Raw genomic sequence first — 27,356 nt, forward strand, 5'->3', positions numbered from 1 at the left:
AGTCTTATAAGCAGAAGTATACAATTCAAAAATGTATATTTCTTTAAATATACGTCTCTATTAAAGTTTTTACAAAAGGTTTTTTTCTTCTAAAATCTTTTCAAATCCTTTATGTTTGCAAGTAAAGTTAAAGGCAGAAATTGTTTATTCCCGACTGTTTATACATCAATCTATCCAAAACGGTGTTTTAAAAATATTTTTAGATTTTTTTAAGAGAGGGTTTGGAATGTGTGACTAAAAGAACCTAGTTTCTCTTTGGCTATTTAATTTCCCTTATAAATGCTTGGGAGTATTCGAAATCGAATGCGGTTCTTTTACAATTCATTTTTGGCATCAGCATAAAGCTACGAGACTAAATGTAAAACTAAAACTAATTAACAAACAGTTTGAACTGAAAAACAGGCGCAGATGAGAGACAAGAACTGAGTGGATGGGTGAAAACAATACACTGGCAGATTTAGACTACATCCTCGGCCTGTTGACCTGGTTCCGCCTCTGCAGTTTCCTTGAGATTCAGCAAACTGGAGAAGCGAAACGAGATGGTCTTGGATAGGTGCTTTTCGAATTCCCTGCTGTCCAGATTGTCGGGAATGAGACTCCTGTTGGTCATGTCCATATAGGAGTGACCCCTCTTCACGGGAACTGAATAGTGTGGCAATGAGGTGGCCGCTGGCGAACCACTGGTCATATTGCTGTAGCTTGGAGTGCAACTGGATTTCCGAATGTTCAGGGGAAATCGCAGATCGTTTTCGTATCGCAAAACCTGCTCCTTGGCGGTGGCATCGATCAGGGGGCGTGGCAGGTCATAGCCAGGCGGAGCCGTCGAAGTCACTGGCATCTCCTCCTCCGACTGATCATAGCTGGTGCCCTGGTCATGGATGTCGTAGGCAATCTTGGGCGGTGACCAAAGGTGCTGCAACGATTCTGGCTCACCGAACTCCGTGGTCATCAAGGCAGAATCATCCCCGCAATAAAGCGGATTCGAAACGGCATTCGTCTCCAGATCTATGTACTTGGCATTGTTGCCCAATAGTTTCTCAAACTCCGAGGCCAAAAACTTGAAGGAGGGTCGGCCATTCGGTTCATCCGCCCAGCAGGTGCGAACAATGGAGTAAACCGCCTCCGAACAATTCTCCGGCCTGTCCATCCGATAACCCGTCTTCAGCAGGGACCACAGATTCTGAGGGGCGATTCCTGGATACGGGGAGGCTCCCAGGGTGATCAGTTCCCAGCAGAGAACGCCAAACGACCATACATCCGATTTGCTGGTATATACGTGATCCGCCAGAGATTCCGGTGCCATCCACTGGAGGTTGGGTAATATTGTAAAGGTTCTCAGGAACTAATCTATAGTGGATTGAACTTACCTTGACGGGCACACGATCTCGAGATCGCTTCAAATAAGCATCGTCCTCGTAAACATCTCGGGTGAGTCCGAAATCGGAGATCTTGCATATTTTGCCATCCGCTAGGAGTACATTCCTGGCTGCCAAATCGCGATGAACCAACTGCAGAGATAATAGAATATAAGTAGTTTAATTACTGAATTAGTTATTGGGTTTATTGAACTTTAACTAGACCCTCTGAAATCTAGTTATGGATTGGTTCGTATCTTAAAGTTTGTGGCTTAAAAATCAACCAACCTTTAGTTCCGTGAGGTAGGCCATGCCCTTGCAGATCTGCCAGGCGGAGGTTAGCACCATCTTCACATCGACGGGCTCCACTCCATCCGCGAAATCCACGCCGGCGCATTCGATCTTTCGGCTGAGGCGGAGATAGCTCCTTAACGAACCATAACGGGCATACTCTATGATGAGGAGAGGCGCCTCCGAGGAGGTGCAGGCTGCCAGCAGCTTGATCACATTCGGATGGGAGACTTCCTGCAGGAGTTGAAATTCCGAGAGCAGGGCCATGTACTCCACGGAATTGGCACCCTTCTTGAGCATCTTCACAGCCACGGTGGTTATTCCGGGCAATCCAGCGATGTCCGTGGCATAGCCCTTGAGCACCTGACCGAACTCACCCTCCCCCAACACCGTATCCAGTTGCAGTTTATCGCGGGGGAACTCCCACTTGGTATCGCCACTTTCGAACTTGAAACCACCTTGCAGTGGCATCAGGGCGAGATCTCCGTCTCCCAATTCCGGAAGAGCCTGTTTGGCGGATGGGGTTATCGATTGTTTGCCCAGGCGACGTTGGAGCATCTTCCTCTGGGCAATAAGCAGGCAGAGGAGCACGAGGACGAACAACAGAGGACAGCTGATCACGAAAAACATGCAGAGGCGGTCGCACTCGAAACCGGCCACATTTATTACACCCAGAAGCAGGGGATCCTGGAGAGATTGATCTGCTGGAGTCCCCCGTCTTCCGCCCATCAGAGGTTCCGCCTCCGTTTCGTTTTTTCGCTTGCGGGGCTTCTTAATCTTGGGTTCCTCGTCCAGCGGAGCACACGAGCACTTGTCGTTATCCTCGCATGTGCAGGTTCCAGAGGCACTATAGATCCCCCTCTTGTTCTCATTACTCGAATGGGGACCCATTATTCTGCCAGCCGGTGTGCAATCCTGTGGACAGGCCATGGGATTCAGTTCCTCCAACGGATCACACACATGATCCGGACAGTAGCGAGATTCGGGCACACAGGATCCATATCTCGAGCCAAACATAGCTGAATTGGATCCCCGCCACTGACAAGATCCGCCACCAGTGGCCAATCCACAAAATCGGTTGCATTGCGACGGGAATTTAACCTGGGCGCAGGTTTGCGATCGTGACTTGATCTTCAGATCGCAACTGATGTTCTCGGGTCTTCCATGAATCAAATGCACATTTATGACTCGAACGTGCGAGAGACGTTGCTGATCCATCCAGGTGACATTCAGGAAGTATATGGTTTCAGGGGCCTCTTCCAAAGCCTGTGGTTTCTTCACAAAGACAATACCCGATGTTGGGGTTATGCCAAAAGCATCAATTTTATCCTCCACGATTTTGAATCGTATGGAACGTGACCGCATCAAGTCTAGAAAACTTTCCGGCTGAGCTACCCGATAATAGGAGGCAGCAGTCCGGTATAAGGACACATCCTTTTCGTATTCCACGATCAATGGACCCGAGGATCTGCCTGCTGAATCACCATTGAAATCCTCATTCTCGAAGATTCGATGTTGACGAGATCGCAAAGGAAGAGCTTGAGGCAACTCTTGGTCTGTTTCGTGAAGATTACTCAGGTTTATATGGAAACAAATGTAGGCCGTGGCGGACATGGCATCGTTGTGGGTTTCAATGGTCAGATCCCGAGCTTCCAGGGAAACGCAATAGGGGGATTCCCGAAAGACACCGTTGCGGGAGAAGCGAAGTTCTGTTGGGAAAAGTTTCTTAAAATATATCTAATATGATATTCCGATCCTATACTCACGACAACTGACGATGGTATGTGGCCTGCCCGTGTGATCCGCCTCATGGGCGTGGCAGTCTGGCCGGAACAGTCCATTGGTGTCATTGTGGACGGCGTAGACCAGGTGAGCATTGGCGGCCAGCGTATCCTTGTCCACATAGATGATTTTCTTCCCCGCCTCCTCATCCTGTGGGGATATGAAAATAAGAGGGGGATATGAATTAGCAGGTCGCTTCATTAGCATTTACTGACCAGCGCTAATTAAATTCCACTTGGCACCCCCTGGAAAATTACAGCGCTGCCCTCCAAGGATGCGCTCTTGGTGATTAGCATTTTAATTCGTGCACAAGGTCAGGCTGGGGTTTCAGATCCTCGGGGACCTGACATTTCCCTGCCAGGTGGATGGTGCACGGTGCAAGGTGGACTCACCCGAAACCCTTTTAATGGATCCCCGGGGCAAGGACATTAGCTAGGTGTCCTCCCTGCGCTTAGGCTTAAGTTGGAATGGTGGCTTTTGTTAAGGTAGGATCGACAATATATTTGAATAATAAGTGGGTTGGAGTTTTCTCTATTGTGTTAGGAACAAACGAAAGAGGGCAAATCTTTTGGGAGAAGTGTTGCTATTGTTATGTTTTAATTAGAAAACACATTTACACATTCTTAGTATCCGAATTCAAAGCGTTGCAAACTTAGAAGTTATATATTTTCGGTAAAGATTGAGTTAAAAAAACTGGGCAGTAAACAATCTTAAAGATTTGACACCATTACTCTCCCAATCTAAACTTATGTATTAAACAAGAAAAGTCAGCCAGAGTAATAATGATTTGAATTTCTCTTAATACTTGCACTACTTTTTGAAATAATCTTTTTAAACTATCTAAAGTTGAATGTGTTTCCAATTCAGTTGACCCACCCGATTTTGACCTCAGCCACACCTCATCACACCAAACTTTTGTTCGGTTTATTATGGGACATGTCGCCAGCAATTACCTCGAAATAAAATAAAATGTACATTATTGTGTGTACGTTATTTAAATGCAGAGCCACCTACGGCAATTTGTAATGGCAGGACTTTAGTGCAGAACCAATTACTCCAGCTGAATGGAGCGGGTGGAGATTCCACTATCTGCACCTGAACTGACACAGTTCGCAGATCCTTGGGGATAGGCTTGGCTTGTTTCGAACACGACAACATAATTTACTTTTGTGGCAACTTTAAGGGACTCCCAACTCCGGCTTCAATCCACGCTGAAGTCACTTGACGTTCCCTTTCCCATTCCCATTCCTGCTCCTGCTCCTTTCACTGGCTTTCCCTTCCTGTCTGTCATGCTCCAATCATAAAAGCCCATAAACGTTACGCGTTTTTAATGGCAACATATGAGTTGGAATGGGAGAAGGGGAGTTTGGAAAAGAAGTCGCGGAAGTGGCCAACTTTGTCTATCTACCCCAAAAGGACCTCGGAACCAGACGTGGTAATGGCCAAATAATGGCAGGATGACCGGACTTGGGTCTTTCAACAGCGGGGTCTTCAGATACACTCGAAAAATATCAAGAAATATTCAATAATAATAATATATACAAATAAATAATAAGTCTCGGAAACCATCATAAATCTGGCTTACCCCTGAATATGTTTTTTATTTTAACAAGACAATTTGTGGTAAGTTTTAACTTTGTTCCATAATTAAAAGGTTTTAAAAAAGTATTTTAAGACATTGTGAGGTCATTTTAAGGATTTCCTTAAATTTTCCTTAGTCCAAAAGAGGATCTTTGAGTAAGGGATGTTGTCTAAAAAGTGTTTGAACCTTTAACAAATATTATTTCGAGTGTACCCGACTTGGTTGCGTGTCTAGGGGGCGTTCATCATGGGCGAATTCAATAAGCCCGCACCCAGTGAGCTGCCAGACAGCCGGCAGACGAATTGTCTGGGCAGGGTCTGGCTGGGATTGGATGCCCCTCGACCCTCTACCTGAAATGCTCTCCCTCGAAATCCTTTAAGAACTCCCTTCCCTTGGATGAATTCCATAACTCACCGCTTGAAAGTAGGGCTGTTCCAGGTAGAACTTAAAATTATTATCGCTCTCCTGCAACTTAGGCCCATTATCGTTGCGATCCAGCAACTTGATATCGAAGCTACGCGAGAATTTCCTCTGATCCCTTGTGGACAACTTAACCGTGCAGATGATCCTGGCCTGCAGCTGTCCAGCCCGGGCATTCAGTCCATTGAGCTCATCGTGATCCAGTGGCTGTCGGGTGTACAGGCGATTCTGTTTCAGAACGAAGTGGGAACTGCCGGCGTTGAGGGAGTACTCCAGCGACACATGTGGACACAGGTACTTGGCCGCCCGCGAGTTGAGGGCCCCGATGAGGACCGGCTCAAAGGAATCCCTACGCCTATACTGACCCTGCGATTCGGCTATGCTGTACTGCGCACTGCTCCAGAAGCAAATGTGCTCCAGTTCTGCACAGTAATCCTCCAGCGGTTGCGGTACCACCTCCAAAGTAAGGTGCGTCACGGGCAGCAGTTCATGATCCGGCTGATCCCTGGGAAAAGCCGTGACCACATACTTGACACTCGAGTTGGGTGAGCGGTAATCAGTGCGCATGTATATCTCGCCGGACGAACTATTTATCCGCAGCAGGGGATTCTCCTCCAGGCTGTAGAGGTAATCACTGGCCAACCGGTTGCTCTCCATCCGCAGCACTTGGAACTGGACCAGCGGGATCTTGGAGAAGATGCTCTCCGATTCCTCGTTAATGGGCAGATTGAATTTCACCGACGTGCTGGGAAAGTAAACATCGACGGCTGCGAAAAAAAAAAAAGAAAGGAAAACAGAGGGTGGAAAAATCAAGTTAGTGCTGATGGCGTCATGTGGGACTTAATGCTAGGTTGGGGGTCATTGTTTGGGATGCTGCCACAAGTGGTTGACCACAATTGACCCACTCAGTTGAAGTGGGTTTGCTATTCCATTTGCGGAATAGCAGTGGGTTTGAAGTCTAGGAAATGTTGCAAAATGAAACACTTTCTAAATTATATACGAATTATTACAATTAGTAGTGAATAAATCAGGTTGCATTATTAATGTTGTTACTTAAAGTACCTAAATTATAAGGTGTATACTACTAAAAGCTTACGTAATTATTACTATAATTACAAAATTTGGTTTTAACTCAAAAGTTGAAGGAAAGTCCCGTAATATTTTGTTGATTAAAAGCCTAACCACTGTACTAAGCCCAAACAAAATGTATTCCCGAGGGTTGTTATCACTTTTGGGTTTATTTACCCATCATCAGCATCAGCGGAGGGACACACGCTGACAGTCGTCATCAAATCCAATCAAATGATTTAGTTTAATAAGCTCGCGTTGACCTTAATAGAGGTGGCCATAATACCCAACTCCCCCTATCTACCAAATTGAACAGGGCGTATGCGTAATTTGATAAGAGCTCCATCCTAATGACACTCGATTGTTGCGGTCGTGTGTTTGCATGCGAGTCAAAGTCCAATACAAGCGATAAATAAATATAATACAGATATTGTTTATTAGCATATGGGTTATCAAAATGACGCCTTTTCCTCCACCCATTCCCCCTTTCACAAAAAACTCCCCTTGTTGTCATCTGAATTGAAGTGTCGGCGTCATCAAGTTGCGTATTGATTTTGTGATAACGATAAAGTTTTTGTTAGCCGGAAAAACTACAACCCCAGGCATAATTGGTTACAAATTTTCCTCGCCCTTCGTCCATGTATTTCCTGCGCCCAATTTTATGCCACAATATTTGGAGCAAACATTTGGGGGACCGAAGAACTCTTGTAATGTTATGGTGTAAATAGGTTGGCGTATCTTGTTAAGTAAATAGAAATTAAACTCATTGAACTTTAACTGATTTATTTGTGGGGTAGTTAAGAAATTTATTGATCAAATCGGTTTCAGATTTGGCTATAATTTTGGAGTGAGTTACTATTCTTTATCAAAATTTGATTGATCTAAATGTTCCTTTATAGGTTTGAGTTTATAAGTTTGATTATGGACATTAAATAGTGACTGCAAAATAATAGAATGGTATTTTTACGTATTTAACTTATTTCAATCCTTATTCTAGGAGTAATAAACTGTTTGAAAATCGTTTAAATTAAATTTCTTTTGAATGGAGTTGTTGAACTGAATTGATTATTTACTATTCGATTCCCGTCCACAGTAATAGTAATCAAAATTTACATTTTCTTCGGAGATTATTTATGTAATTCAAAATTAGCTCTGATTGTCCCGCCTATTTTTATTCGCTAGATTGGATGAACGATTTATAGACAGGCAAAAATTGTTATGTTTATAGCAAGCCATTTTGCGCAGTGCAGCTAGTAAGGGGTACAAAAAGCCGCTAATTGGATGGCCACAAAGCAGGCGGACTTACCTCCACTAAATGCCTGTCATAATTATGCCCTAGCTTTCGAGAGGTAACCAAACAGAGACCCACAACACTCCACCCTCCACAAAAAATGTGGGGAAACCTTTTTTCCTGGTTACTCCCGCAAACCAAAAAACGATTGTGGGAAAATCGCTCCTTGATATGGCCTTTGGCATAGTACACACATTATAAATAATAAAATGTGTTCATTACAATTGCTGACGCCCAGGCATGCGAAAAATGCTGATAAAATATTTAGATGAGAGTGTGAGTACGAGTAAACCCTGTAGGGTATGTGCCCGCTCCAAACACGCACGCATTCATAATGACATTTTAAATGCGTGTCCTTGGCGCCCAACGTGGGGCATTGGGGCCCTGGAGCCACCCACAAAAAATATATTAATGCTGTCAGCGTTCCTAATGAAATATGCGGGGTTACCAACGGGATTATAACGCCCCCAACTCCGCTGATTCCTGCCAAATGATGGCGCCAGTCCTGTTTATGGGTGAAGCGTTCTGCTCATGATTAAGTGCCAAGTGCTTCACTTTACAAGAAATCCAAGGAAGCAAGCATGAATTCGCGTTGAAGGAACCCACCGATCCTGGGGCACACCAATAAACTCTCTTTAAAGTTATGCGAGGGGGAATTAAAAAAGATTTTTAATCAGAGATTGTATGGAAATTATGGGCAATAGAACAACGATTATTTTGTTATGTTCTATAAACAGAAGCATTAAAGGCGTCCTTAATCTCTAAAAGAAGTTAAGATATATCCAATGAAATAAGTTTTCATTTGTTTAAAAAGGAGGTTGACAAAATAGATGGAAAAATGAGAGGTTAATGTACAAAAGTATGTTGCTGTATCTCTCGACAATTTGTTCCATAAATAAATCTGCAGTTGCTTAAAATTAAACGGTCACTTAGACTTAGAGTTTTGAAACCCCTTAAGTCAGCAAAGCCATCTCTTTTTTAAGTAGCAAGCCCCAACCAAATCCCCAGTCCCTTAGTACAAAAGTCTTTAAATAATCTACCACCACCGATTTGTTCCAATCAGTTCTCAATTAAAACTCAACTTGACCTCTTCGATTCCCTTAAGACCAGAGCTCTCAGACCATTAAACCTGCGACAGGTGAGTGGGATTAAGCTGGTGATTAAAAAAAGACCACAAACACCCACAAAATGCTGACCAAAAGTCAACAACCGTAAAAAGGAAAAAAGCGACAAAAAAACAGGACGAAAAAACAAAAAGCGTAAACAGGGAAGGACTAAGACTATTAGGTTATCTATTAGGTGGACAATTAAAAAGCCAGCGAATGGCGCATTAAAAACTCGAAGCGACACTGGATAAAACATGGCCTTAAAATTGAGGGAGGAACTGGATAGCCCAGCGGAAAATTTCTGGGGTGACTGGACTCATTGGGAGTTGTTACACTTTAAAAAATTTAAGGGTAATAAATACGGGTTTATCAGAAAAAGTTTATTAAATATATAAAAATGTCATATCTTGTAAAAGCAAATTTAACATTAAACTATTTTTTGTTGGAACAACAAACAATATTAAATGTATAATTTGTTCTGCCAAAAAGAAACTATTTTAATGCATCTCCATTATAATTACCATAGCACTATACCATATAAATCTAATTTATAAAAAATGTATAAAAATAAAATATAACCAATTAAAATAATAATTAATCATTAGTATTTAAAATTTTGTAAAAATTTGTAAACCCACAACATTCTATTTAAATTATGATGTTCATTTCTAAAAGGCTTACACAATTTGTTAAAATAAAATAAGCAACAATTTCTCTCCGTGTAGAAGAGCCGCTAATTACAGCACTGTCAACAATTGATGGGCGGCGACTCGGATCCCGACATGGCCATTAGCCGGGCCTGCGTACCTGAACTTGGTGGCCAGGTGAAATGGAGACTCCGAATGAGGTGCGGTCGCCGGATGAAATGTCAACTAGTTTCGCATAAACTAATTAATCTGCCCGAATTAATTGACTTGGCATCGAATTGGGTCGCCAGTTGTTTGCCTGTTTGATTGGCCAACTACCAAACCTTCCGGAGTTTATTGTCCTTGTTTTTCTCAGCACTCCAGGATGACTCACTTTGAGCTTTGGGTGTGCGGATAATTTTGTGTTTTCCAGCATCCGACTCACATTATGTTTGTCTACTGCTGCGTAATGAAAAGTTTGTCTTTGTCAGGGTTTTTAGTTTTTCCTGTAACGCTTTTCCCCATTCTTTTCCCTGTTGCATTGTTTTGCTCATTACTCATACGTCGCGTATGCCAGTCGTGGTTCTATGTTTTCCTTGGCACTGACTGCAATTGTCTGCTATTGTGGCTTTTCCTGCAGGAAATGTTGGCATTGGCCAATCTCTGGCCCTGGTTGTTGCTCGAATTCGCATTATTAAATCCATGCCATCCTGTCTCTCTACTTTCACTCGATCGAAGTGTGCAGACAAAAGTGTCTTGAACGGTTTTTCTATTTCCTGCCCTGACTGTCCCTGAAAATTTCTCTTTGCCAGTGCCAAAGCAAATTGAATTGAAAACAAGTTTAGCACAAAGCTCAAACAGAAGTAAGTTATACTCTCTCCATAGGTAGAAAATTATATATGAATGTAAGTGCTAGGAATTTTTATTAAATTTAGGCACTCATTTAATGAAATTTTTAATACAAAAAGTTGAAAAGAAAATATTATGCGGTCTTCAAATATAACTAATCATTTTAATTTTATTCTATTATTCATTTTAGATCTCATATACATTTACCTTTAATGTAAGTCAGTAAGGAGAGGGTATCTCCATCAACTAGAAACAAATTGTTGTTATTGATTTAAATGTAATTTGTATTTAAGTTTTCCTTTTTCTCAGTCTGGCACAAAGAAGTGCACAGTCACAGTAGATAAGAGATTGAGAAAAGTAAAGGAAATTACAGAATAATCGCAGACTAGAAGTCACCAGGCGAACTTCAAAGACTTTGTCTTTGGCATTGAGTGAGGGATGACACTCCCGTCCAGACAACTAAGACCACATCCACAAATTACTGACCCTGGACGGTGATCGATGGGCGGGCTCTCTAATTGTTGCCTGTCATCAAATGGAAAGCATTTGTCAAAGTCAAGTCTCTTAAAATATATGCTAATTACGGGGCTAATTAATAGGGGCTACAATTAGTCAAGTTAAGTTGTAAACTGAAATGTTGCTATTATTCTAAGAAGGCGGTTTAATGCGTTGTAAAATATATTTTATTTGCCAGTCAACTGACACTAAAGGCCTTTAATACTTCCATAAAAAAGTATCATGTTTAACAGATTTTACCATTAATTTTACATCATATTTAGGAACAATCTAAAAAGTATTTATTTCAAAGCTTTGCACTTCGTTCATATAACGATGCCTGTATTTTGCAACAGCGAACGCATAAAAAAAGTGCAATAAATAAATGCAGATTTGAGTCTCCCACTTGAAGGAGCTGAATGGGAGTGCATTATGCACCCAATATCTGTATCTGAATCACGCTATTTCTGGGATCTTAACCTGGGTGCGACAATTGGACAGACAGTGGCAGAGACAGATCTCATAACTGCAAATGGATTTCGGTTTTGTTACTATTTTGTTATGCAAAGTACCCTAGAAGACGGCGGGCCAACCTTGAGTGTCTGATAAATGTGTCAAACGGGCTCATAAATCTGGCCAATGTATGTGAGCAAAATATGAAATACTTTGCAAAAGTTTTGTGGCAGGCAAAGTGATTTGAGATTGGTTATAAAGTTAGAGATATTTGGGAAGGAAATGGAGATTGATTTAAAGAGTCTTAAAGTTATGGTTATTTTTTATTAAAATGAATAAATTAGAAACAATTAAATAGAGTCTTTATTATTCCATTTATTATTTTACCCTTTTTATAATATAAAAAAAATTATAATTTACCTTAAGTTGAGTTAATTGGAACTACAACGTGGAATAACAAAAATCAGATACAATATTGCATGCCACTTTAAACTAGTTTTTATATTTTTATGGCACAATAGAAACAACTACAGTAGTTATCTTGTTAAGATCGATGACTTCAATCTCTTCTATATAATTTTCTTGATTCAGTAAACAGCTGAAGGCAAATTTATATCTTTTTCAGAAATAACTGAAAGTCAGTTATTAAACAAAACACTTTAATTGAAGTCATGAAACAGCCAGGGGCCACTTAAAAGTTTGCGGAGTGCGAAAAACATACTGAAACCCATAAAACGAATGCAGGCACACACCTATTGACTTAATTGATTGCACATGAATTCATGAATTTCTGGCGGGGAAGGGGCTCAACTGGGACAGCTGGCGGGCACTTCGACACCTTTAACCCGACTGACTGATTGACCGATGGAGGAGTCAGCTCAGTTCACACACGGGGGACAAAGTCCAGGACTCGAAAGGAACCTCTGGTGTCAGCTGTGCCGGAATGAGGCGGAGTGGTAAGTCATCCCCCGAAAAAATTCGATATGTCTTCGCAGCATGATGAAATAATTTTTTGGGCGTGTGCTCGACTGGCACGTCATACAGTCAAAACAAATTGATGTTAAAAATGGTAACCAATTTTGGATTTACATGTATCTAGTCTATAAATAAAGGTAATATGAGAAAAATATATTTGAAACTCAGTACTAAGAGTTAAGAGTTTGTTAAAGAATAGTACACATCAGCAGTGGCGGATCCACGGGGGGGAAATTAGGTAAATTTCCCCCCCTTGGAACCGCAGAACCTGAAAATTTCACTTGTTTGCTAGAAATCACCGCGATTTCCAGTTTTCGTCTTTTTCAATTTCCCCCCAAGAATCGTCTCTGGATCCGCCACTGCACATCAGACATAATCAATTGAACATTAGAAGTATAAAGTATTACAAAATTAAAAACAGTAATTGTACAGCACGATAAAGTGATTAATAAAAGTTAAGGAACTTTACACATATTTGATTTATTACTCATCAAAATACTCATTCAAAATATGAAATCTTTTGGAATCATTTAAGTAACTTCGTAACAGTTGTAACTTACTGTTAATGTTAATATCACTGTTAGTAAAAATCCAAGAAATACAGGCAAAGCATAGTAAAAATGTATAAAATTAGACCAAACTACACTTTAAGTACAAATATTATGAATGAGACTTTTTTATTAACTTTAATTTGAAATTCCTAATTTAGTAAGTATTTATGTTTCAGTATAAGACATTGATGGAGGGTCCCCGTGGGTTGGTAGTAGTCGGTAGTCCAGTCCATCACCGTCAGTCAGTCGGTTGCAAAGCCAAAAGCCATAAGACAGAAGCCAAAAGCGAACAGCGAAAAGCCAGGCCCACATATCGCTTACCAACTTGTCAAAACGTCAGTTCACACCTGTGGCAGTTGAATAAAGCCTTGTGGGTCGCATAGAACGCACCGGGCTTATAATTACAATAAAGAGCTAAGCAGTGCATCATAAAGCCAATAAAAGAGCCCCGAGTCCACAGTGCCCCCTCCTTAAAGAGGTCATAAAGGGGTTCGCACTTTATTACTCCATATCTTCGGTTGCATTCCCACGGCGCGACTGTTTGAGTTTTAGTTATCTGTGAGATTTGTTCACTGCCACTCGATGCAAATTAGTGTAATTGCCTTTTACGAGCTCTCTATTGGCCCAAGAACCAGGTGGAAAGGGTTAATGGGCGCACTATGCCACTGATAAGTCGATCAGGTATTTACCGATTTTAATACCCTCAACAATTAAAGGTACAATTGGGTTTGCTCCACCCAAAAGGCTAAACACTTTCATTGCATAAGCTTTTGATGCTTTTGCAATAAGTAATTGAACTTTCAAAATTCAATTTGGCCACAATTTATTTTAAGACAAAGAAAATATTGATTAACTAATTGTAAACTAAAAATGGTTGGTTGTCTATTTTAAATGGAATGTGTTAAAAGTATACAAAGATATTTGCAGGTATTTCGTTTGCGGAGGAATACTTTTATGAGGCAATCATTTTTAAGCACATTTTTTTAGCACAGATGGATTTTAAGTGTTTAGGGCAATAAATGTTTATTGCTAGTTTTTTTCAGAAGATGTTATAGGTTGGTCGTATATTAAGTACCATTACTTTTATTTTAATTTTAAACATAAGATGGTATTTTTTGTAAAAGAAAAATTAAAATAAATGTACGAAGCAGTGAGAAATTTCTATACATTTCAATCGTATAAAATAAAATGATTAAAACCAAAATCGATTCTACTTTTATTTTATAAAAAAACCTTTCCAAAACTAAAAGCCCCCAGAAACATTAAACAAAATATTCTTATTACATACGTAAAACACTTAAGCAACATAAATTCAAATTGAAATGGCCATGTGATCAAACATTGGATCAAGAATTACCCAATACCATGTTGTGTGAAGACCAAAGTCTTTTTCATTTTTCATCTTTTAATTGAGTTTCACTTACCCGCACAGTTGTTTTCTTGCTGTGTGACAATTGTGAGCAGCGTCACAATAATAATAACAAAAGCCTCCATCGTAGTCACTTTTGTTGCAAAAAGTCAGTTATAAACTCGGCAAATTGTGGCTTTTTCTCCCCGTTTCACTCACTCGTGTACGCACATTACATATTTACACATTTTGAACGCGTTTTTAATGGGTTTTGACCATTTATTGTTTCTTTTTTGTTTGTTTTTATTTTTTCGTTTTGTCTTTTATATTTTTTTATGTGTTGGTCTTCTTTTTCATTGATGTTGGCAATTAGCCACGTACGATTCGTCCACAAACTTAATTACTTTTGATCACAAATTGATAAGTAGCATATATCAATTAATGTGCGAAAAGCAGAGCAGGAAATGTGAAAAAAGAACAATGAGTAGGGCAGATATAAAGACCACGAACATTAATAGTTTTTTGTTTTTGGGACAGTACTACTATTTGTTAAAACGAAAAACCGAAGTCTGTATACCCTTGCAGTTTTTATGAGAATTTGTTATGGAATTTTGATTCTGACAAAACTTTGTTAAATTCTTTAAAAGATATTTATATGTTGAATCCAAATAAGCGAGTGAAAGATTAATATTTAAAGTTTAACCAACATTTTACTTCCTAAATATAGAAATACTATCTAAAAGCGTATGAATAGTAATTATTATTATTGATAGCGGCGCCCACACTCCCCTTTTGTCATTTAACCAATCTAATTTATCATTCGATTAATTCCGCACAAAATTCTCAAGAGCCGCGGGGTCTACGAATTCTGATTATTGCAATTCAAAATGAGCTTCGAATTTGTTTTCCTTTTTCGGCATTACAATATTATTGATATTGTTATTAAATGGTTTTCGGCTGCTATTTTTGGCCAGCGCCAGGTGAAGAGCTTATGGTCTTTAACTTTGTTTTGTTTTGGATCTTATTCCGCACACTTTTTTGGGGGTTCTGAAGCCAAACCCCTGGGGTGTGGTGCCTTTTTTGTTCTTATTGCTATTAATCGTACTTTTTGCCAATTCATTTTGTGTCGAATCGCTTTCGGTTGTCTCAATCGGTTTTTAAATGGAATAATTTAATTAAATTATTTGGGCAAATAAGTGGTTTCTGTCTGAGGGATTACTTCACAGTTTGTTTGCTTGCTCTATTCAAAAAGTTAATTGGTTTTTTGGGAATAATATCGGATATGTATTAAATGTAATATTAAGTATAAACTATATTTTAAAAGATTTTAGGGGATAGGGTTTACAGAATGAATAATTGCCTAACTCGCTCTTAATTTTATAGTGAAAAAAAACTGAAAAACAAAACCATGGAGAACTATGTGGCAAATCCAAACTAACGAATTCTAAGCAAGTACCAAGGCAAACACTCGAAGAGGACGTGCCACGGAAAGAGCAAAGCAAAGTGGAAGTACGTGTACTCTACCTCCGCAGTACCCACTCTATAGAGTAGGTATTCTATGGAGCCAGTACCGGCACTCCACTTCACTCCAGTGCGGATGGTATGTGCGGTATAGGCGGTACATGTGGTATCCAGCGGTGCACGGCAGGTGTGATAAAAAGAACCCGAAAGAGACAATTGCGGCGTGAATTACCCGCTGGCCAGGGGAATGGCATTGGAAGATAGCACGCATAATTCAAACGAGCCCCAAAGTCAAACAACGTGATAAGCAATTCACAAACACTGACCGAAAAATGGCATTTCAATTTTAAGTAAACTATAGGACTCTAAACCTTAAATACGTATAAAACATAAAGTTTGCTTTCCAAAAATGTTTATATGATAATTTGGTTAAGTTGGAATTAGAATCATGGTTGAGTATTGCAAATTTTATAATTTTAATGCATTTATATGAACTAATAATACAAATGTCCAAGAATTAAAATGTATAAAATTATAAGGTTTGACTTGTCTGTTACAGAATATTTAGGAAACGTTTTATTCAAGTTAATGGTTTGTCTTTTGTGGCTCTTGAATGTATATTTTTTGGTAATAATTTGAGCCTAAGTTCCTTTAATTTTAATGTCTTGGCAAATGTTACAAAATCGAAACATTTACCTCTAAATGAATAACCATAAAAATCTGTTTAAACTTTTAAAGTATACTCCTCTATATACATATTTAAAAAAGAGCACTCTTCTCGTTTAAAGGGTGTTCAGTAATTCATTTTGTAAAACGTTCTGCTTCTTGGTTTGCCCAAATGTCACATTCAAATTCATGATTTTACCACAATTTTTTCGCAGTGCAGGCAGAGACCGACTGACTGACTGACTGGCAGTCCGAGTGTCTGCTGTCTACTTTTCGTCTAGGGGGCTCTTCAGCACCTGAGCACTTTAAAGTTCAAATTTTTGACACACTGGGAGCTCAGTCGGCGGCTGCTAATGACACACGACTGACACAAAGAGGCTTTTCCAGCAGACACACAGAAAGATTCGCTGGGAGCCAACCGGTTGCCAATTTGGGAGAGTTTGAAAGGCCCATGGCGTTCCCCCATTAAAGGTTACCCGACCCAGGCGATCCGGGCGCACTTTTAAGGTGCGTCTCCTACAGGCCGTCCTGTTGCGCCAAAAATGGCAATTGCCATATAGGAATTACTCGAAACCGGCGACTAACGAACAACCGACGACCGCAAGAGTCAAAGTACGACTGTGGAGGTTCTTCAGTGTCAGTGACTGCCCCCGACTGTTTTTTAACTACACTGCGACCAAAAGGTGTTTTAAGGTGACTAACTGAACATATCCCCAATGTAAATATTTATCCTGGTATTCCTGCTTCTTAATAAAAAAAATGTTTTTAAAAGTATTATTATTATTTATACAAAAATAATCAACTAATCAATATAATCACTTAGTCTTACAATATTCAAATGTAAAATGTTGATTACTGAGGACTACTGATTTTAAACATTTAACAATTATAGTCTTACTTATCAAATGATTATAAAAACTTTATGTTGTTATAGGTTTAATATAAAAACTATTAATAGTTACAAAACTTATTTGTTGAAACTACTTTCAAAAATTCAACTTCCAATTCAACATCTAACACAGCAACTTTAAAAGATATTCAAGTAAATAGAAGATCAAAATATCAAAAACACTTTTCGCTCAGTGCGTTTGCCTTGTTAGTTGTCTCTGGTATTTTTTTCGTTCACAGACATCGGCGAATTGGAAAAGAATGCGAGCGTAGCATCAATAATTTTGGCCTGGGAGCTTAGACTTCTTGTTTGGTTTCCACGAAAAAGGGTTCAGGAATGCCAGCCACTGTCAAGGTGGCGTATGCGTGATGTTCTCATTGAACCAGAACAAACACAAACGGCAATATCAATCCAACTCTAATTGATCTCATTGTTTGAGTTTTTAGATCTGAACACTTGTAAAGGTATTTGTAATATGTATGTAAATTAATCTCTCAACAGGCATTTGCATATGTTTCTAATTAATCTTCTGTCACCTAGGTAATTAAAAAGAAATATTTTTTAATTAAACTCACATTTTATTACTTGTCTGAGGTAAATATCTACATTTTAATAAGCTTTTCACCTGTGCTAATGAAAAATCCAATCAACCATCAACTCTGACATTTTTAAATTGATGAATTGCATGCAATCTGTTGTTACATTAATAGCATTTTTAGTTTTTTTTTTTGCACAAGCTGTTAATAATTATAATCATAATTAAACCCTTTACAATCAAAAAAAATTTTAAACCGAATCTGTATTTCATTTGTAACTTGTAACATTTTAGCAGATTATTAATTTAATATTTTAAACTAATCTATATATAATTTGACCTAATGAAAACACACTTTTAAATCATTTTTTACTAGATTTATTATAACATTTTACGTCTTTTTTAATTGCTGTGCTTATCTCAATGTTATAGCTATTTCAGAAGCTATTAAGCGAGTAATAAAATAGAATCCAACGGCAGCTACACTTTGGTTTTAAAAATTATTATTGCGAGAATTTACATAGGCATTTGTGGTATTTATTTCAACATGTGTCTAATTTGCCGTCTTCAGTTTCGACATATTAAAATATTTCCCTCAATAAACTGCAATTATTAGTAGTCACAAATTGTGTAAACCAATCCAACTTAGACACGCACAGCTAAATCACAATTATCCGGTGCCAATCTACACGATTTTTCGTATTGAGTTGTCAGTGCCACTCGAAGTGAGGATATTGGCTGCATTTGGAAAACCCAAATCTGGAAAATCTGGCCATAATTCGCAAATAAATTTCAGCGCTCGCTACATACGTAAACACGATCTTGATTTTCCTAGACACGATTTATGGATGTCTTGCAGCTGCTGCAGCTTTTTCGCAGACTCCTTAATTGTTCGGCTCGAATGGCAATTATTTATGGGACAGTTCAACAGTGTATTAGCCACCTTTTCGCGTTTTGGCCAGCTTTTTCGCGGAAACACTTCTTTGACTGTGGGAAATCGCTGAGCCAGCAAACTAACGAGCAACCGAACCGCTTCGCACGAGCTCCGTTTGAAAAATGAAACTGAAACCGGCAACTGGCAACTGACAACCGGCAACTCCAAAGCCGCAGAAACCCACAATTCGTACAGCTTCGTGTTTGCCAGCCGATGTGAATTTCCACGATGACGACGTCATGAAAACACCCTCGACGAGTTTTCCATTTTCCGCCGGTCTATTGCTATCGCTCCCCCTAATCACCGTCATCCCACCAACTAATATGCTATGTGAGATAATCAGATGTGCATGTTCTACTGCTGTGCATTTTATTTACCTTTGGAAACATGATCTCATGTCAAGCACTTTCCTTGACAGCTTCTTTCGTTTTAATTTCACAAAATATTTGCCTTTATTGGGAAAGGGTTTCGGTTCGACCTTATCTCTCGCTTATCGCTTGGTAATTGTGGGAAATGTTGGTCTTGGGTAAATAGATCTTAGTTTGCCAGAAAATTCAGCAGGGGCTGGCATTGTAATTAAGATTATGATGTTTGCTTGGGCAGACGATTTTTCTGGATTATTTTAAAGACATGCAAAACATTTTTTTAAATTAAATAAAAGCAGAGAAAATGTTTAATAATCTTATATTATGTGATATTAGGAATGATATACCATATAAAGTAGTCGATTTGATATAGCCATGTCCGTCAATTTCTGCACCGTTTTGCGGATTTTATTTCCGGATATTGGCCATCAAAACCATATATTTAAAACATAACTTTGCCAAAATAAGACGCACAGCCAAAAGAATAACTGTTTTGTGCAGCTGAGAACCTATACAATCCATTCCAGGTTAATTTTGGGTAATTTATTTTTTGACCGATTTTCGCATTTTTCATAAGGGGTAACACTTGATTTTTTCCGAATTTTGGGTCAAAATAAAATTTTTTAGCTGAGGATACCAAAAGATTGGAAATTTTGTAACGAATTCAACGAGGTATGGCATTCCAAGATCTGACCATTATTTCTAAGGGTTTTTATGAAAAAACCGAGAAATCGAGTTATATTTTTCTGGATTTTGGCTTTTTTCATTAGGGGTTACTACATGAATTTTTGGAAAAAATCGAAATTTTAGAATACGACGTACGACCAAGATGTTCCACGATTTGTTTTCCCCCCACCCAGCAAAAAGATTTGGTTACTTGTTGTTTGTCAAGTGTATTTTGGTTTGTTTCTGCCGTGTGCAGACGTATTTGATTTTCCGGATTGGTTATTTTGATGCCACTTAGCCTTTAAACATTCGGTTACAAAAACTATTGGGTCAAGAAACGAACGGCCAACTGTGAATGAACAATCTGGTGCCGAAGTGGGGATGCAGGGATGCAGGGATACACTGGCCACCCAGGATCAGGATCGGGATCGGGATCGGGATCATCGTTAATTGCAAGCGGGGCACACGGGCTTGTCGCCGTCGATCTTGAAGGTCTGCGTGGTGATGGGATTCTCGCACTTGTTGCACCGGAAGCAGTCGCGGTGCCACTTGACGTTCATGGCAATCACCGCCGAGTCGGTGATGGGCTTCTCGCACTTGGCGCACCTGGCGGCGAAGAGGTCCTCGTAGTCCTGCTTGCAATAGGCCTTGCCATCCCGCTCGTAGAAGGACTGGTTGGCCAGCGGCTTCTTGCAGGCTCCGTCGCAGCAGAAGCAATCCTCGTGCCAGCTCTCGCCCATGGCGCAGATGGTCCGCTCGAGGATCGGCTTCTTGCAGCCGGCGCAGGTGTACGTGTACCGCTCCACGAAGCACTTGTTGCACACCGGCTCCCCGTTCTGGATATTGAAGGTGGCGTCCTCGATCTGCTCCTCGCAGTGGCGGCACAGGAAGTGCTCCGGATGCCACGTCTTGCCCAGGGCGGTGATCATCCGCTTGGTGATGGCCTCGTTGCACTTGTGGCACACAATGTTGTCCGACATCTTGGTAAAGGGATCGTTTTCTGCAAATGGAAATGGGTTATTTATTATTATTAATTTATGTTTTATATGTATAAATGAATGTAAGATTGGTTTAAAATGCACTGAAGTTAGGATCTCATATATCTTACCTGTTTTTCCGCCTGTGTACACTTTCCTCCTTCTATTTCTATTCTCTCCAAAATATTATTCTTTCTCCGGAACTCCGTTATTTAAGTTACTTTCTCTCTTTCAGAAGGTTCACACATAAATGATAGAACAGAAAAAAGGAGTAATACGGATTTGGACAAAATTTACTACTATTTTTTTGTTGTTGACAATTTTGATGTTTTTTTGTTTTAATAAATATAGAAAACGAAACGAATGAAAACGTATGAATTTAGCAAGACTCAAAAACTGAATGAGATATGCGATGTGGACGCTGGGTATGTAGTTTGACAACTGAAAATCAAGGAAGCATCACCTACTTAGGCCGAGGAAATGTATGAATTCCGTATCCAGGTTACTTGATTTTTATGGGGATCTTATATAAATTTGCATCGTTGATAACCTTATTTATTATTAATTAAATGTTTCCCAAGCCCACTGAACCAATTTTTCCCCTCATTTAAAACATAAAATTAAGTACTTGAATTAGTTTTTTCAATATAAATTATTCCCCTTACCCAAAACTTGGTAATTTTATACAACATAATAAAACTTAATTTTTGGTGGTTACTTATTTTTGTCTTCAAAATTTATAGCCATTTTTTCTTTGAAATTCAAGCTCTCGAATTAGTCACACCAAAAACCATTAACAAATTGCCTCCAAAATAAAAAGAATAAGGGGAATCTTCCACTTCTAAGGGTGACTTCGTTCAAACAAACGGTCGGCAATTCCTTGAAGGCGCTGCTAAAAATGTTTGCAATTAATAAAATGCTTTTCAAACGTATTTATTAAAAAATTTAATTAAAGCAAAAATGCTTAGTAAGTTCCGTTTAGTCGGCAATTAACAACGGCTACACATGCGTGGAATTGGCAGGAGAGGTGGTGGTTGCTCCTTCAAAGGACTCACCCTCCCACACAACCCCCAAAAGGGCCATCGCAGCCGAGGTACACTTCGAAAAATAACAATATTTTGAAATAATATTTATTTATTCAAAAATAAATCTCAGAATCATTCTTATTCACATTGGACAACTTCGTATTTTTAAAAATAAACATTTTTGTTTATTTGTCATAAGCAAAACTATGGCTTTCACTTGAATATTAAATTTATATGTTATGTGTTAGGATACATCAAACGTTAATTATCATATTTAAAATACTACTCTTTTTTTTGTTTCCACAATGTTTAGCATCAACCAAATTAATTGATTATAAAATTTTTGTTAAGCTCAAAAATTTAGGAAAAACATAGGAAAACTATGAATTTAAGATACATAACTACCTTCATTACTTTTTCTTTAAATATATTCATTAATTGAAACATTTAATGTGGAACTGTTTATGTATTTATTTTAGATTGAAATAGATAATAAATATATGGAAATTATTTTATTATATGACAGCTTTAAAACTAAATATTTATATATCTATTTAGCCCATTATTTCGTGTTTTCTCAGTGCATGTGCCACTTCTTTTGTTCCCTTTTCGATGGCCGTTTGGTGGGGCACAGCAATTGTTTGTGGTCGCCGCACAGTGGGTGGGATGGAGTCCTGGGTGGTGGCAGGAAAACGGGGAGTGGGTGTCCTCGGCGAGGACATGTCACAATTTGGTTTGCGCTTTGATGCGTTGCAAGGAATTCGAAATTGCAGCCCCTTTCGGGAGCCATTTGCACTCCTTCCGAGCCAGAAAGTCGTGTAAGTCGAAGGGGAATTTGTGTCAGGCGACTGTCTGCGTATTCCAAAGTGCGTGCCCAGCTCACATCCTCACCCACATCCACATCCACATCCTTGTCGTAGTCCAGATCCGCATTCCCAATGCCTTAAATAGGTTGACCCGCTCGTTAATTATTTTATCCCGTGTAAATGCAATAATTGCATTCGGGTTTCGCACTTTTTTCTAATTGCTCAAAGTGGCGCACCATTTTTTGGCACGTTTCTGGGACAAGTTCAAAGAGTTGCTCCTTGGGGCCACATAAATATATCCTTCAAGTTTGCCCGTAATTGCAAACTCCAGTTGCATGACCCACAATAATTTATTCGGGTTTCTCGACTGCACTCGGGTGGTTTTTTTGTCGTGTGAGTAAATTTAATTAGTCGCTAGATTAGATTGGGCCAAGTGAAGGGGAGAAGGGTGAAGTGGCCCAAAAAAAGGGGTAACAGTTTATTACAGAGCGTTATTTCAAATTGTCAGAGGAGATTTGGGGGCTATAATGTGACACACTTGGAGAGATAAACTGTCTGCGGATTATTGGGAAATTTTTGCTTTGGCTTGTAAATTATTTGGAGAATTGGGTCGACTTTTTGGGCAATAAGTTGATGGTATAACTAAATCCACTTAACTAAAAATAACAGTAAATTAAAACCTGCCTAATAAAATTATACATTTGTGTTTAACTAGATCCAGCTGGTATTTCTGTTATTCATAATTATATTTTATATGCTCAACTGATAATAGCATAATAAATATATTGGAAAAATTAATTAAGAATAACAATAGATAAGAGTTTACAGAATTGACCATCAAAATCATGTTCAAATATAAAAAATATTAAGCCTGGAATTTAGATTTAGATTGTCCTTTGATTGCTAAAGGAAAACATTAATAAGATTCTACATTTAAACTTTATTTTTTCATCATGCTAAAACATTTTCTCAATTTTTGTGCCTTTGACCATCAAAATCATGTTCAAATATAAAAAATATTAAGCCTGGAATTTAGATTTAGATTGTCCTTTGATTGCTAAAGGAAAACATTAATAAGATTCTACATTTAAACTTTATTTTTTCATCATGCTAAAACATTTTCTCAATTTTTGTGCCTTTAAATAACTAAATCGGTTAAGAAACCGATTAAAATTTGAATTGAATTTGAAAAGGTCCTTCAGCTGGAGCGAGTTAACTTAAAGTTCCATCCCCGTTTGGCCGCAAAACGAGAGCAGGATCAAATGGGAGAGGCAGTGCCGCGAACAGGAGCAGTGGCAGAGTCGGGAAACGGGAGTCGCAATCAATTACGCGACAGATTAATTATGCATCCAGGGAACGGATACAGGACATGCCGGCCACCGAGCTCATTGAACTTTGATTTGGGCCAGGTCCCAGAACCCGTCAAAAAGTCAGTTGGTCAAATAGGATGCAAGCGGATTGTTTATTATGCTGTGTACTATTTTAATGGCTATAAAAACAGACTAGGAATATATATAGTAAATATATGTACAATTAGAACGAGAGTAACGACTAAATTAACTAAGACTTAGGAACTATACATAAGGCTAATCGATGACAATGACCTCCTGCTGATCCTGGGGATCCGGAGCCAGGTGCTCCTCCAACTCCTGCTGAGCATGGCAGTGCTTGTGTTTGTTCTTGTTGCTGGGCTTCTTGGAGGAGATCAGGGTGCGGCGTTTCAGCCGCTTTAGCTTCTTCTTCTCGCGCTTCTTCATCTTCTCCTGGGCGACCTCCAGGATGGTGCCCCTGAGTTCCAGGCGGTAGTTGTTCAGGTGGCACAGCTCCTGGGCCAGCGGATCATCGTCGGCCGGTGCTTTGTTCTCCTCATCCTCCTCATCGGACAGCAGGTTGTCGAAGTTGGTCCATGATTCGTTGGAGGGCTGAAGGTGCTGTCTGTGTAGCTTCAATAGCTCCTCGGTGAGAAGGAGCTTCGAGGTGGCCCACTTCATCAACTGGTGCTTTTTGCAACCCATCTGCTGGCGATAGCTGAACAAGTGGAATGTCAGATTCGGTACAATCTCATGTGGCTGCTCCACTTCTGGCTTCATGGACTCCTGCGTCTCCTTGGGAGTCAGACAGGGAGTGGGCGTGGCATTCGTCGTGGCACGTGCCTCCGAACAGGACACCTTGCGATCCATGACGTTGCCCATGTTGTTGCTGATCTAAATGCTCGATTCTCTCTGACAGCTGCAATCGCTCACCCCTCAAACTTATAGGCCCAGAAAGGCAAAAAGGGTTTTCTCCAATATAGGCTTTTACCTGGCGATGGAGAGCTTTACCTGCACTTCAATTAGGCCTGCTTTCTTGGCCGATTCGCTGGCTGTTTTATGGCCCAAAACACCTGGCATGGATTAACGAAAAGTTGACAAAATTCGATTATTTAAGCCTGCTGCAATCCACAACACAAATCGTGTCCTTTCACGGGATTTCTTCTTATAGACTTTCCCAAAAAGGGAGATAATTACCTGATTATGTCGGTTTATTTCAGTTCTACAGTTTTGAGCTGGAGAAACAGCTTCGAATTGCAATGTCCTTCTGGGTTTTCTTTTAATCTTATAGACTCCTTAGCTTTCTGTTCGCGACTGATTTCATCTGATATTTTCAGGGGTTTCGCAGTATATTTTATCTTACTTTACTCAATTTTTAAATTTAGATAACATTCAGCTTAGTGCAAATAAATGATAAAAAACAAAAGTACTTGTTGAGGCAAATCATCAATTTTGTATATAAGTTGTTCAGGTTGTTGTTCAACCAGATGAAAACTCATGAGCTACTTAGATTACTTTTTGTTTTTCTAACAGCTTTAGCCAACACTTGAGGTCTTTTTGACATATCATTAAGGATACGTACAGTAGAAATACTCCACAACTTTGCCACTGACACGTTTTTAGTTCCATGGAATTTTTATGTTGGCATATGTATGTTTAAGCTATGAAAGTTTGACTGTATATCCTTAAAATATTAAATATTCATTTAGTACTATATATCTGAGACCTTGTATTAAACTACAATTTCGACACAAAATATTACGTCGTACAAAGAATCGATTTATTAAATTGAAAATCGCGTTCATCAAACCTTTTTCTAATGTAATTTTGATCTTACTACATTTTAAATTATTATGTTCTTAATCTTTACAGTTTACATTATAGATTTTTTATTTACAACATTACATTCTTAGACTTGAAAAGCAAATTGAATAACTTTCTAAGATATAATTTAGGTTATTGAATCAATTTTACTATTTTACTAGCTGTCTTAACTATTTTGCAATATTTAATGTAACTCACGTTGAACAAATCATTTAACAGTTTTTCGAATAATACTGATTGTCATCTTTACCTGATTCCTTCTGAGGGAAATTGCAAATTGGCAGACAATACTGAGATATAGTAAGGCACTTAAGAGACCATCTGTCGCATCTCAGGTAGAACTTAAGCCATAGGAATTTCTAAGCTCCCGAAAGGGCAACCTTTGACCTGCACGAAGGGACAGGTAACTGCCTCCCCCTGCAGAAACTACTACCTGTCCGCGGTATATAAACCACCCAAGTCAACCACATCATTATCACTCACATTCCAACTGTCAATCGCCATGGATCAGCCAACCCAGAACCTAAAGAAGCTGATGATGTTCCGCACTCCCAACGATGAGGAGGCGCTGAAGAACCAGATCTTCATCTTCAACTCGCCAATCGACTACAAGGACCAGCAGCTGATTGTGTACCAGAAACCAGGCATCCTCACTGGAGACAAGGACTTCGGCTACTGTGTGGTCTACAAGCGGGATCACTATGTGCTGAACAATCCGCCCAACTTCAAGAGTCCCACAAAGAGGAGCTTCCTCAACGAGTGCATCCGCCAGCTGTATCTGATCAACGGCATGGGTCACAAGATGTACTGGCGCACCACCAGTGCCATGGCATTGAGCACACCCGGCGAGGTCTGGCACCAGGTGAACAGTTGCCTCCTCCCCGAGAGATTGTCGGCCCAGAAGGAGAGCCTCAAGCGGGTGAAGAGGCAGCTGTTCCGGGAGCCACGAGCAGACCGCAAGAATCCGAAACCGCTGAAGGGCAAAGTCTGGGGCACCCAGGTCTTCTGCTTCAAGGCGATGCGGGAGAAGATCGGCAGGAAGTACATCCGGCGTGGTTACCTCACCATTGCCCGTCGCGAGGCTCTCCAGGAGATGATCCGCGAGCACTTGGCCCGCGAAATGGTCTGCTCTCCGGCCGTGTGCCACACCGTGATTAGTGCCGCCGATGGCATCTTCAATGTGAATGCCGGCGTCATCGGAGACATATGCAGCTACCACAGCCACGTGGCTCGCCATCAGCCCGCCGTGGAGTGCCGTCTCACGGCCGGAGAAGCCCGACTCCGGAACAACGAGGCCTGTCGACTGACACAGCGGGCCAAGCGACTGGAGGCCATGTTCATACACGAACAGGTGCGACGGGCCGTCCAGAACCACCAGCTCATCCTCGAGGAGTCCGTGCGGTCCATCTACTACGCCAAGGAGCTATTCCGCCTGATCGAGGATCACGAGGAGTTCGTCTACACGGACAACAAGATCCTGGGCAAGATTTGAGGGCCCCATTCCGACCGGCATAGCCAATCATTTTTGTTTACTGCTTCCATAAAATGTATTTTTAATTATAAGTAAATTGTAATAATAAAATTAAAAACAAACGAAATATTTGATTTTTTAACGATATAAAAAGGTGATTAAATGGGGAGTTTCAAAAATGTTCTGCTGCAGTTCTTATAGAATTGTAAACTTAAATGTTACCAACTTTTTACTT

The 27,356-nt window shown here is 39.9% G+C and overlaps 4 protein-coding genes across 9 annotated transcripts; 1 reads left to right on the forward strand and 3 right to left on the reverse strand.

Moving 5' to 3' along the window:
- Positions 1 to 16: 16 nt before the first annotated feature.
- On the reverse strand, positions 17 to 18,785 carry LOC108051654 (proto-oncogene tyrosine-protein kinase receptor Ret). 6 transcript variants are annotated; one of them, XM_017133816.2, is made up of 8 exons: positions 18,554 to 18,785; positions 16,519 to 18,481; positions 14,269 to 14,595; positions 5,425 to 6,197; positions 3,413 to 3,578; positions 1,644 to 3,355; positions 1,368 to 1,508; positions 17 to 1,306 (listed from the first exon to the last, which is right to left on the reverse strand). In XM_017133816.2, the coding sequence occupies exons 3-8, from the start codon at positions 14,336 to 14,338 to the stop codon at positions 458 to 460; spliced, it is 3,711 nt and encodes a 1,236-aa protein (XP_016989305.1). In that variant the 5' UTR covers positions 14,339 to 14,595; positions 16,519 to 18,481; positions 18,554 to 18,785; the 3' UTR covers positions 17 to 457. The 6 variants fall into 6 exon arrangements, with proteins under 6 accessions (XP_016989305.1, XP_016989306.1, XP_016989307.1 ...); XM_017133817.2 differs by having other exon boundaries at positions 16,519 to 18,502; XM_017133818.2 differs by lacking the exon at positions 16,519 to 18,481 and having other exon boundaries at positions 18,687 to 18,785.
- A 1,130-nt stretch (positions 18,786 to 19,915) lies between these two features.
- LOC108051625 (transforming growth factor beta-1-induced transcript 1 protein-like) lies at positions 19,916 to 21,107 on the reverse strand. Its single transcript, XM_044460035.1, has 2 exons — positions 20,817 to 21,107; positions 19,916 to 20,708 (listed from the first exon to the last, which is right to left on the reverse strand). The coding sequence occupies exon 2, from the start codon at positions 20,686 to 20,688 to the stop codon at positions 20,155 to 20,157; it is 534 nt and encodes a 177-aa protein (XP_044315970.1). The 5' UTR covers positions 20,689 to 20,708; positions 20,817 to 21,107; the 3' UTR covers positions 19,916 to 20,154.
- Positions 21,108 to 23,985: 2,878 nt separating this feature from the next.
- On the reverse strand, positions 23,986 to 25,310 carry LOC108051628. Its single transcript, XM_017133778.2, has 2 exons — positions 25,024 to 25,310; positions 23,986 to 24,899 (listed from the first exon to the last, which is right to left on the reverse strand). The coding sequence occupies exon 2, from the start codon at positions 24,706 to 24,708 to the stop codon at positions 24,103 to 24,105; it is 606 nt and encodes a 201-aa protein (XP_016989267.1). The 5' UTR covers positions 24,709 to 24,899; positions 25,024 to 25,310; the 3' UTR covers positions 23,986 to 24,102.
- An 833-nt stretch (positions 25,311 to 26,143) lies between these two features.
- On the forward strand, positions 26,144 to 27,284 carry LOC108051684. Its single transcript, XM_017133857.1, has one exon. It carries the CDS (start codon positions 26,153 to 26,155, stop codon positions 27,140 to 27,142), a length of 990 nt encoding a protein of 329 aa, XP_016989346.1. The 5' UTR covers positions 26,144 to 26,152; the 3' UTR covers positions 27,143 to 27,284.
- The last annotated feature ends 72 nt before the right edge of the window (positions 27,285 to 27,356 follow it).

This window comes from Drosophila rhopaloa, unplaced genomic scaffold (genome assembly GCF_018152115.1).
Source record: "Drosophila rhopaloa isolate 14029-0021.01 unplaced genomic scaffold, ASM1815211v1 contig_2, whole genome shotgun sequence".
In the NCBI taxonomy this organism is placed as follows: Eukaryota; Metazoa; Arthropoda; class Insecta; order Diptera; family Drosophilidae; genus Drosophila; species Drosophila rhopaloa.

Bases quoted from the DNA above. Each gene is read 5' to 3' on its own strand.
- LOC108051654 (XM_017133818.2), bottom strand. From the start codon at position 14,338: ATGGAGGCTTTTGTTATTATTATTGTGACGCTGCTCACAATTGTCACA. The intron at 6,198-14,268 runs GTAAGTGAAACT...TTTTTTTCGCAG, and splicing joins GCAAGAAAACAACTGTGCGG to CCGTCGATGTTTACTTTCCC. The intron at 3,579-5,424 runs GTGAGTTATGGA...ATATCCCCACAG, and splicing joins AACAGCCCTACTTTCAAGCG to GATGAGGAGGCGGGGAAGAA.
- LOC108051625 (XM_044460035.1), bottom strand. From the start codon at position 20,688: ATGTCGGACAACATTGTGTGCCACAAGTGCAACGAGGCCATCACCAAG.
- LOC108051628 (XM_017133778.2), bottom strand. From the start codon at position 24,708: ATGGGCAACGTCATGGATCGCAAGGTGTCCTGTTCGGAGGCACGTGCC.
- LOC108051684 (XM_017133857.1), top strand. From the start codon at position 26,153: ATGGATCAGCCAACCCAGAACCTAAAGAAGCTGATGATGTTCCGCACT.